At 38.4% G+C, this 12,255-nt stretch overlaps 1 protein-coding gene across 1 annotated transcript in view; it reads left to right on the top strand.

Moving 5' to 3' along the window:
• Positions 1-12,255, top strand: part of znf827 (zinc finger protein 827) — a 75,806-nt gene that overhangs the window by 48,487 nt on the left and 15,064 nt on the right. The window contains 3 exon segments of the mRNA XM_034688193.1: positions 1,249-1,494; positions 5,637-5,691; positions 5,937-6,037. Of these exon segments, the coding sequence (XP_034544084.1) occupies positions 1,249-1,494; positions 5,637-5,691; positions 5,937-6,037 (402 nt within the window).

Here is a 12,255-nt window from a genome sequence, read left to right as displayed (position 1 = left end):
TAGTCTGCTTCATGAGGTCTCTAGGAGCCGATGAGTAGCAGGCGAGCCATGTCAAGAGTTCATTTGTAGAATTACTCGCCTTCTTAATGTGTTTGAGACCATCAGTTATGTTGTTCAGAGGTAAGGTTAGTACACAATGGATAGCCCTATCTGACTACTATTGTAATCCATATTATGACAAAACCATATTATTTCATATTTTTGAGGTCTTCAGTATTAATCCACAATGTGAAAATAATTAAAAATAAATAAAACAATTGAATGAGAAGGTGTTTCCAAACTTTTTACTGGTATTGTATGTACTCCATAACTAGCAGTAAACAAAAAAATCTCTATGAGGACACATTTTTGAGTATTACTTACATCAAAACCCTAGTTTAAGGTTTGTTTGCATTAATCCAAAAATTAAGACTAATTTGTGTGTACATTTTTTGGACTGTCTATCATCTACAATGTACTGGAAAGTTTAAGTCTTCGGTCATAAAGACTTATCAAAAGAAAACATTGGAGAAGTTTAGCAGAGAAATTGTCATGACTTGAGGAAAAGAACACAAAAGCAAGGACCCAATTGCAGTCTAACAAAAACTGTTTTTTGATGACAAAAGTTCAAAATCAAACAGAAAGTCTTACTGAAATGTCCATGAAAGAAATCCAAACAATGTTCAATAGAAGGACTCAAAAGGAGAACAAGAACACAAGGGTAAAGAACGACAATACAACACAAGAAATGACAACTGAATAACAACACTGGGGAAACTAAAACAAGAGGGATTCAAAGCTTATCAAAAGCAACACAAAGTAGAAATACCTCTTTGCTAACTGATTTAGTAGTAACTGAAGATAGCTGAAACATGCATAGGTTGCAGGACACTCCACTTTTTGGTAAGGGCCACAAGCAGCAAAGGGTGTGGACCACTTGTAGCAGTGATGAAAGAGTAATAAAGCTGGAAGTGAGTGAGTAAGTAAGCTGGAAGTAACTTAAAATGGCAGAAAGCAAAGTGCATACTTGACAAACTGTGGTGTTATTTTAAACCTTGATGATCAATAACTTAAGATTGGTTTATTAAGTAACCCCATGCACGGCTATGTCACATAGTATTACATGGCACAGGTTTTAACCCTTGAAGCTTTATTTAATGAGTCAAACAAAATCTTATTATAATGGTTATCTAATGGTTATGTAATGGTTAATTATTTTTAGCAACAGTCTAACCACTGATTTTTTTCTTGTTCCTTCATGTGTTGCAGAGAACAACAAGGATGCCCAGCAGTACCAGAAGGTGAAAGTAAAGGCAGAGCCCATGGAGGTTGACCCACCCCCTGCAGATCTCACCCCTCCTGCCTCTCACCTGCTGGCCTTCAGCACTTTAGGGGCGAGCGAGAAGACTGAGCTGATGAGTAACCTCCCCGAGACGTTGGCCCGCCCCCAGAAAGACCTATACTCGCAGGACATATCTGTCAAAATGGCCTCCGAACTACTGTTCAAACTGTCAGGTATGTTCTTTTGGCACACGCTGTTCCCTCACCAACAATATATCCACACATACAGCAACATGTCTTCTTTTCCTCTGCTGCACTACAACTAAACCTTGGACACTTTTTGATACTCAACCATAAAACCCATGTTTCCATTTCCATCCTCTGGTGGCTCTGTTGTAAAGTCAAGGATATATGACATGTAATGACATCCTGCTTCTTACCTGTACGACCATGAAAGTGACATTGAGGCAGCTGACAGCTGTTTGTATTGCTAGATTAAGACAGAGCTCTGAGGTGCGTGTGTATGTGACTGTGTGTATATGTGTGTGTGTTATGGGGGGGGGGTCAAGCTTTAAAGTCCTGTGCTGTGACCCTAGATCCATCCAGCCTCCGATCCCTTTGCTTAAATGCCATACACAGAAACAAGCTTGTGTAAAATCTTTTCCTCATCTTGCTCTCACACATATTCACAAATTCACACATTGACAGTCTTTCTTTCCCACACAGTCTTGCATGCACACCTTTACACACTCACACAAGGCCCCATGGGGAGTGGTGTCTGCACAAATGCCCCCCCTCCTCCCTCTTGTCTTTTCTCTCGTTCTCTCTCTCCCTCTCTTTCCCTCCCTCGACTCGTTTTCAGACATGCCGGCTCAAGCACACTTGGCTGCACACGCACCCACCCCCCTCCACTTCCCCACCCTCCCTCCCTCCCTTTACATTTCTCCCGTGCGGCATCTCCATGGCAACGTCGAAAGAGACCTCTGTCCTTGGCGAGCACTGTGACGGAGTGGGGTGTTTAGGGGTGGGGTGGTGGTAGTGGGGGGTTTGTACGGAGGGGCAGAGGATAAGGAAGGTAGAGAGGGCAGTAGTGGGTACACTATATGCCCACCCAGGGAGGCCAGGGCATTGCTAGCCTGGCAACAGCAACGACTGCCCCCCTTAGAACTGGGTCTGAATGTGAGGGGGACTGGAACAGAGTGGGCTGCTGTCACACAATGAGCAATCAATATGAATTACCCAGAGCAGTAGGACCTCAGAGACACATCAGTAGCAAGGTCGCTCTGAACACTGAGATGGTTGCAGCTTTGAAATTCACTTCAGTGCATCGCCTTGAAACTCACACATATGGCTCCATTCTCAGACGTTTTGTATAGCACTCTTTACCGCTGGATACTGAAACACCAAATTCTCGGTGGTGACATTTTACTAATCTTCCCTAAGATACCTCTCATGCATCTCATGTAATAAATAATTGTTTATTACAACCCTAATTCTAAAAAAGTTGGGAATGCCGTTTAAAATGTTGTTAAAAACTGATTTTGATGGTTTGAGACATATACTCATTTTAAATTGAATGCAAGCAATACATTTCAAAAAGGGGGGATTGTTTACCGTTGGGTTGCACCTCTTCTTTCAACTACACTGTGTTGGCATTTAGGAACTGAGGAGACTAGTTTCTGGGGTTTTAAAGGGAAATTTTGTCCCATTCTTGCCCAATATAAGATTTCGGCTGCTCAGTGTTTAGGGTCTCATTTGCTGTATTCTTTTGTAGATGCACCAAAGGTTTTCAATGGTTGACAAGCTGGGGCTGCAGGCAGGCCAGTTGAGCACCCGGACTCTCCTACTAAAGAGTCATGTTATTGTAATACGTGCAATATGTGGTTTGGCATGGTCTTGTTTAGTTAATCGAATAACCGTTGAATAGATGCCAATGATTAACGAATAGTATTTTGGCTTGAAATGCCCACCCCATGTTGAACTATGTAAAGTTTGCCCTGAAAAAGGCATTGACGATATATTCTGCTCTAAACCTGGTTATTGCTTCGCAATAATGTGATGTGTAAGCTACTCATGCCATGGGCACTTGGGCATCCCCATACCATCACAGATGCTGTTTTTCAAACCGTGCACTTTTAATGAGATTGGTGGTCCCTCTCCTCCTCTGCAGAATGGAGGACATGGCATCCATGATTTCCAGAAAGAATGTTGTATTTTGATTTGTCAGACCAGAGGAAAGTTTTCTACTTCCACAGAAGATGCTGGTGTTTCTGGATCATGTTTAAAAATGATTTCCTCTTTGTATGGTACTGTTCCACATGCATTTGTGGATATAGAGACACACTGTATACAGATAGTGATTTTGAGCCCATGCAGTGATTTTCACTACTAAGTCCACCTTAGGATCGGAAGTCATTGCCATCCACTATTGGTTTTTGGTCTTGTCCTTTTTGTCCAGAGAATTCTTGAGATTTTCTGAAGCTTTTGATGAAATTATGTGCTGTCTTTAGATGATACAATCGACAAATTCTTCTGTGTTTTGTTGTCCCTGTTCTACCTTTTTTGAATTCTGTTGCTGATATCAAATTTAAAACAAGCATGTATTTTTCACAATAAAATGTTTCAGTTTAATCTTTCCTGGATTTGCATTCGTAAGATTCCACCACTCTAAGATTTAAATGGCTATGTTTTACTGAACTAGGCCTCAGCTGATTATGATGAGCTTAAACCATGTGGATCTGATGTGACTCACTGAGAAACAGCACTCAGGACCTCTGATAAACATAGATTTACTACACTACAGCTGCATGCAACAGAAAAACACTTCCCTTTAACTTATTATACAAAACTGTTTGAAATGTTTGATTATGCTTCCAAAGCAGGCGAGATCTTATAGGTGTCAGATGGACAAGTGTGGAAAATAAAAAGACTGCAAAGTTGCAGGAACCACAAAGGCAACACTTGACTGACACTTTTCTGCAGCATTTTTCAGTTGAGGCCCCCTGGTCCACAAAGAATTGAGACAAATGTCAAGATAAATTATAACATTTTTGCAAAATAACTTTTTGTGTGTTGCTGTTTCATCAGGTAAAGCAGAATCAGAAATGGCTTCATAAAAATATCAATCCCCTGTAATACGTCTGATCAGATTTAGCCATATTTGGTCACAAAGAAAAACGTCTCGTTTTAAAAAAGTTGGAAACAGAAAACAAAGCCATTTCTAAAAGGTGCTGATATGTGAGGGACAACTTAGCCTTTCAGGTCATACACAAGTTTGAAGTTAGTTTCTTCATCACTACATGAACATTTTTTGTTTATTCCTCCTTCACTTTAAAATATTTGAAAAGGTTTGCTTTCAGCAGACTTTTCCAGTGTGCGCAAAGACTTAAAAAAAACACTCAAAGTGCTGGTCTCTTAGCTAAATCTGTGCAATGTAAATAAATACAATATAAAGAAAGCCTTGGAATATATCCTAACTTTTTTAAGAGTATAACTTCACATTTTACCATTATATCATGCTCGCTGTGTCCGTTGAGCTCTCGGGCAGCTTTTTAAGGCTTTAGTTAGTTGTTTGGACTCTCAAAAGGTGTTGGTAATATTTTGTTCCCTCTTTCATTTACATACAAGAGCACAACTACACACACACACACACACACACACACACACACACACACACACACACACACACACACACACACACACACACACACACACACACACACACACACCATCTGGGTAGTCTAATGCAGATCTGACCAGCCGTACACATTGTTATTTTTTTTATAATATATTTTTCACATTGGAGTTGCTGGGCTTACTTTTGGCCCTCAGGTCGGCAGGCCCACCAGAGACACCCACCACTCCAGATGGCCAGAAAACCCCTACTGGCATAGTGAACCTGTGCTTTACCAGCAGAGTTAAACTTTGAGGAATCAGGATCATATAGTGATTGTTTCTCTGCTCTTTAGTGGCCAACGTGCCGGGAGATTTAGAACATTTTCAGCTATTTATGACCAGACATTCATTTATAGTGTCAGCTTGTCTACTGCTATACACTTGTCTAAGGACACTAGAGATGTAGGAATTTATAAATTCAAACACTTATACCTAAACTCAAGGTCCGCTCATTCATTTTCTTCTTTTTAAACAATTTAATGTCCTTTCATCAGTGGACTGGACAAAGTTTGCTCATGATATTGGAGAGGGCTTAGTTGTCTTCATACTACAGTGCTATAAAGCTTCAATAGAGGGTCTAGGTTAGATTGCAATGTTTGATGTGAATTGAAATGTTACTAAAATACAATTAAAATAACCGAACTGTAAACATATACATGGTATTGCAATGACTGAACAGATAAGTGTTTTTGTTCTTTCAGAAAAAGTCAGCAAATCCAACAACCACAAAGACAGTAACATGGTGGGAATAAACAGGTGAGTCATTAATAATGTATATGTATTTGCTGTTTAGTTACATAATGTTTTCGCTGTCCTAAATTTTCTCTGGGGTTTTACATATGATGTTTTTCAACACATATTTTTGTATGTATAATTCTACATTTATTATATAATATTTGTTATTCTAAAAGTTAGCAAAGGCAATACACAGCTGTTTAGAATATAGTAAAAACTGTGTGTTAGCAGGCATGTAACTGACAGTATTATGTATCATGTTTCAGTCCGTTCCTGGACGAGTGCTTCAGACAATCACCCTTTAACTCGCGCTCCAAGAGCTCTTCCCCCGCAGAGGCCAGCTCTTCTACCAGGGCAGCATTTCATGGTAAGACACTCACACACACTCACACACAGGAACATGACTAGAGGTGTAGCAGAGGAACAGAGACATATCAAGAGCAGTTTGTTGCAGGCAGTGGATGGATGAGATCATATTTTGTGTTTTAGACGATGATCAGTCAGTCGACAGAAATTTTAGTTTTTTTTAAAACATGCCAAATGTTTGCAAGTTTCCTCTCTCATGTTTTGAGTATTTGTTGCTCCTTTTGTAACGTATGACAGTAAATTCAGTACTGGACAGTTGGTCAGACAAAGGAAGACAATCAAAGACGTCACGCTGTGATCTGAAAAAGTTGTGAATGGCATTTTCTCGTACTTTTTAAGAAAACAAGGCCCGCCATAGTGGCCAACAGTCAGCAGCACTGATACATCCTTAATAGCAAGATTTCATCAAAATTAGTCTTTATGTCTGTATGTCATCTCATTGCAGCCTTGAGAAGTAGATAGTTGTGTAGCATGCTTTCTATGAACATACTGTCAGAAAGCTCAGCTTTATTGTTAACAAATGAAAACATTTTGCTTTGGCTTCACGGGTGGATCACAACGCATTATATAAGCTATAATACATACAATATTATATAACAAAATACCCACAGTACATACATCAATAATAGACAATATAAAACATTTTGCATGAAAGACTTTTGGTCACTTTATTGGCTTTGTTGTTACTTTCAGAGACCAGTTTTTATGAATTTCTTTTAAAAAGAGATAAACAGGATCAGAAAAAAACAGTTCAGTCTTTTTAATTTTTTGTTATGAATAAATATTGCTTACTATAATATTTAGCCAAATGTCTTTCTCACGCTGAAGAGATGAATTCATGAAATTTGAGGTCACAACATACATTCTATAAATTACCATTTTATTGGGTTTGACCAATCAGAAACAAGCATTTAAAAGAGCCCGGTGATTAGTAAGAAAGCTGGGTAAAAAAAAAAATGTATCACCTGTGTTGTTTCTGCCGTGTCTTTACAATCCCACAGCTCACATTAACAATTCTGTGCAGTTTATTTTTGTGCATACCCCCAAGAGCCCAAATCATACACACACATTAAAGGTAAAAACAATTCAAACAGTTCATCATTTCTATTTACAGAAACATAGACCCATAAAGTTTAATATGCAGTTCAAAAGATGTTTACATGGTGATTATTAACATCTCACATTAGGCATAATCAAGTTGCTGTTGTAAAGTTGTTTGGCCTCCACATAATCAATGAATGGTGGCCAGTCTTATGGAGATTTTCAATGGAGCCTCATGAACTGAGTTCTTTTTTTTTTTTCATGGTTGAAGGTGTTACATAACATTTTTGATCTGCAAAAGTGAAAGTGTTGTTTGTTTACAGTTCACTAGAGTTATTGTGTTTGCTAAAAGGTGTAACTTACCACAGTGGAACCACAGCCTTCATGAAATACATACTTTATTATCTGAAAAATGCACTTAAAGATGATTTATTATTCAAACTTCACATACATGTATGTATGTGTAACAGAGCCTCAGCGTACACACGCTCACTCCATATATCTACTCCAAGTTTTCAATCTGAGTTTACAGCCACAAGGACACATCACAATTAACCAGCTCCAACTTAACATGATCTCCTCCCTGGTAAACCCCCTCTCCCAGTTTCATATTTAGAGCTCCGTGCGGCCTTTCTGCTCTCTCACTTATTTCCCCAACCTGGAGGCCTCTGCCCAGGGCATCCCCCCGTCTCCCTCTCCTCCCCTTTTTCCTGGCATCCCACAACTTCCCTCCATGTTCCTTTGGCAGTGAGAGATCCAGAGGTTAATTAGCTTGTGCCAGCTTCGCCTGTCCCTCTGCCAGTTAATGAAAATCTGATTGGCTTCTGGGTGTCAAGAGTGTCCTGAAAGTTAATTCGCCCAGTCCACCTTCCCTTTCCCTTGTGTGTTTAAGCTTCAGATCCAGCCTCTGCTACTCGCTCTTTTTTTTTTTTTTTTTTTTTTTTTTTACTGTTGTACTGTTTCACTCTTTTCTCTGCTTCATATGTGTCTGCCTAGACCTGCTATTTTCTTTTATTCTTCATTTCTAATTCATGAGTTTCTTTTTCGAGCTGAAATAGGATAACTGAACTATGAACTACAATATAGCTGCAACAATTCATTTGTGCATCAATAACTCACAGAAAAAACTCAACGGTCAAATATTTTAAAAACCCATTTATCATTTTAGTCATTTGTGAGGCAGAAATATTGTTGGTTCCAGCTTCTTAAATGGAAAGATTTCCTGCTTTTGTTTTATTTTTTTGATTTATTTTAATGGACTGAAAGATTCAGCTGTTATTTGCGAAAATAGCTGTTCGATTGGTAGATGATTTGTTGCAGCCCTAACATTAAGACACATAGATATATAGAGTAGGTGCACTTTATGTTGATCCGAAAACAGGGACATTCAAAAAAGGTGGAATTCAAGCCCAAGGCTTCAATCACACCGACTTATTCTCCTGTGTTTGCTGGTTCATAGTTGCTTGCCCTTTCCGTCCAGCTTCTCGTCATCATGTGTGACAAGGCCATCTCCAAGTATCACTTTTGAGTCAGTTAATGCTTTTATGTGCTAAGCTTCAGCTTTAGTTACAAGCTCCGTAAGGAGATCCGGGATTCTAAGAATAAGCCTCAAAAGACAATGAGATTGGAGAACAGCAGCGTAAATAGAGTCATAGTAGCAGCTAAAGCAAATGCAGGAGGTCAGGAAGTCCATGACCTGCAGGTTGGCCCAGGGTGCAGGTGCCTTGACATATGTTGTGTAAGCTTGCAGCCGTGGTGGTGGTTAACGATGTCACGCATATATCAATTACACGATTACACATTGATTGTATTAGTTGCTCATGGCCACCATTATTTTACATATAGAATAAAAACCTGTATCATTGTTGGGTTTCAGAATTATACCCATCCCTCTGATGTGGAGATTTCATTATTTTATATCCTCCACATGAAGTATAAGCAGGTTTGTAGTCATAATTTTTATTCTTAGTTCTTATAACAACAAAAAATCTTATCATGAGCAAAATTTCTGAGCTTTAAATTTGTCTAAAGTAAAAGAAACCCCTAAGTCTTATGTTTTGCACTCTTCAGATACTGAGCATCAAAGGCTTGACAGATATCTTTTCTTATGAAATGCAGGTTTACTTGGTTACTGTGGGTTTGTTTATCAGACAGTGTGGCATCCATTATATATATTTTTTGTGTGTCTTTACCACATTTTAGCCTAATGTCAATTAAACTATTATATGGTTATAGATATACAGTACAAAGGAGATAAAAATATCAAGTTAATCATGTTATATAAAGCAGCAAATTCTCTATTCTTTTATCATATCCAAAATTACCAAATTAAGACACAAAAAAACACCAAACAAAAACACCATAAGTTAAACCAATGCAAACTTAAATACATTTTTAAAAAAAAACAAAAAAAAAACAATGTTGTCACATCCTTCCATACTACTTACATTCCAAATTAATTTCACCTTGCTTTAATTTGTAATATCTGAAAACATAATAAAAGGGGCCCAAGACCTTGACAAATGTATTGGACCTAAGAGAGAGAATCCTATTTTTTCTATTTTAAGAAAGAAAAAAAAGGTACCCCTCGAATCCAGTGTGTATGTAAGGGGGGTGTAGGAGATTTCCACCTCATCAGAATCAGTCTCCAAGCCAGAAGAGTTGTGAAGGTGATTACATTTTTTGGGGATGGGGAGAAAGAGAGACCAATACCCCAAAATTGTCATCCTAATATTTCTGAAGAGTGTTAAAAACCCTGGTGTTTTGCCTTTTTGCTTAAAAGTGGCGAAACAGTTAACTTTAACTACCAAATTATTTTCATTTGATAAAGATAATGTTAAATGTAGCCTAATAATGTTGAATCATGCTTGATTTTTAGTAACACATTACTGAAGAAATACAAATAAGATTTGCTTTCGGTTTTGCTCATGCAGCCTTCTGTTTTCTGTGTCCCTCTATATTGTCTAACCTCTCATTTAAATAAGAATATTAATACATTTTTGTATCAAAGCACTGCACTGTACCGTATGCACTATTTTGTTTTGACCATTCCAAAAAGATGTGTGCAGGATGGTCTGACACAAACAAAAGCAAATAAAGCTACACAACTGGTTTGCATGTAAAGGGCAAAGAGGGGATGAAATATGTGAGACAGATACTGACAAAATGCTCCAGGGTTTGTGAGTCAGCACAACAACAGTAAAATGTCCTTTCACACCTCCTTCCAAAGCCGGTGCATCTGTTAGTTTCCAAGTGGCTCATAGAAAAACCTGCACTCAAATGTCTAAACGTTCTGCTCTCTCTATTGTGGTAGAAGCCTTACCTTTTCACAGACCTTATCAAATCAGATTGTGGTTGAAAACAACAAGATGTTTTGATGGTTAAACGTGAAGAAGAAAAAAAACACAACTAGCTGTTAAAAGACTGCACAGTACTGAACTTAAGGATCTGGTGTAGTATTTGTTTATTTTTTTCTAAAGTAAAGTTGGTGCTGTTAAGCTTATGTGCACTGATTTCCATCTGCAAAGAAGCAAAAAGTTAAGTTAGACGGAGACACTGAGCCACAAAGTTTTTCCACCCTTTATGGACACTGGAAATGAAACTCAAGAGGAACTTTAAGTATCATTTTCTTTTTCTTAATGCCTTGCAAATACAAAAGTTTTGGCCAAGGTCAGTCTGTGTATCTAGTTCTCTGAACCATAAAGGCTGTGAGTAAAAAATCTTGCCTCCATATTTGAAAGTTGTATGGTATTAAGAGATCTATAAGTGCTACATGTTTATACCCTTGGGAGTGCATTGCCACATTCATATGGCAAGACTTAAATCGCAGCAGCAACTTCAATTCTTTAGCTTGTATCAAAGCATCTGAAAATAGCCGCTCTCATTCTTTCTGTTTCTTTGATTAAAGGGTGGTGGAGGAGGGAAGGGGAGGTGACACACGGTAAGGAGAGTTACAGTGGTGTGTTTGTATCTGTATGCTGCAGGCTTTAGAGCAAAGGACTGGCGCTTGCTGTTGACATTAAGAATGCATTTTGCACCACATCCGACCCGCAGGCTAGAGCAGGAGCATCTGTCAAATGGTAGCAGACAGGTTTCAGTCTTGTGGGTTAGCAAATTAGCCCACAGTGTATCAGTCGTTCTGTTGTTTCCCTGACACTGAAGGGAGAGAGACTTTTCCTGGTTACAGATTACATTTTACCTCCTGGTTTAAGACAACGTGATACTCATACAGTTTATATTAAAAAGAGTACAAGGCACCATCATATCAAGCAGACAAAGTGAATGTTGAGTATATTATACTTTTCTTTAAGAATGAACCTTTCATTAATAATTGATTGAATCTTCCCTCACTTCTTGTAAAGCTTTCAGTCAACAATATATTCTGTGTCGTCTTTTGAATGCACGTCTGTCATTTGTCTGTTTGCCTGTGCTCCTCCATCTTTCCTGCCCGTCTGTGCGGAAAGATGGAGGCCAGGCAGTATGTAGCATGCAGTTTGATTAGCATGAAAGACCACACAGAATCCATAAGAGGGTCTGGGACTGATGGTCGTTGTCAATCAATTTTAATATACTGTATATAGCGCCCAATTCATTGTAATGTTATCTCAAGACACTTGACATAAAGAGCAGGGCTAGACCATACTCTTATATTATTTACAAAGAGCCAACATTAATCTACCATGAGCAAACTTGGCAGCATTAAGCAAGTAACAGTGGCGAGGAAGACATGTTTTTTTAACAGGCAGAAACCTCGAACAGAACCAGAATCATGTTGAACTATCTGCTGGGAGATGTGGGAAGACATAGATATCAACAACAACAACAGCTCAAACAGACTTACAGTGCCAATAATAATGGTTAAAGTATGCAAACTATTTACAGGAACAGTAAGTTAATGGTAATAGACTAATGTTAATACTTATTACATTATAAGTCAACATGTCTGATATTAGCATTGTGTTAAAAGGATAATGATAGTGAGATATGGTGTGAGTTTTAGCACTTGGAATCAAGCAGTTCTAAGATTAAAATTTAGCATCATGAAAGTGATAATAAAGGTTATACTGATATTAATAATTGTAGCTGTTGGAGTCAGCAGCTTTTTTTGTGAAGGTGCCCATATGTCCTCATCAATACTGTATGAGGTGATTACAGCAGGTACAAAAAAAAGATGAAAGA

This window comes from Notolabrus celidotus, chromosome 7 (assembly GCF_009762535.1).
Source record: "Notolabrus celidotus isolate fNotCel1 chromosome 7, fNotCel1.pri, whole genome shotgun sequence".
NCBI lineage: Eukaryota > Metazoa > Chordata > Actinopteri > Labriformes > Labridae > Notolabrus > Notolabrus celidotus.
Note: the sequence above shows the minus strand (reverse complement) of the source record. Positions and strands in the feature narration are given on the sequence as shown.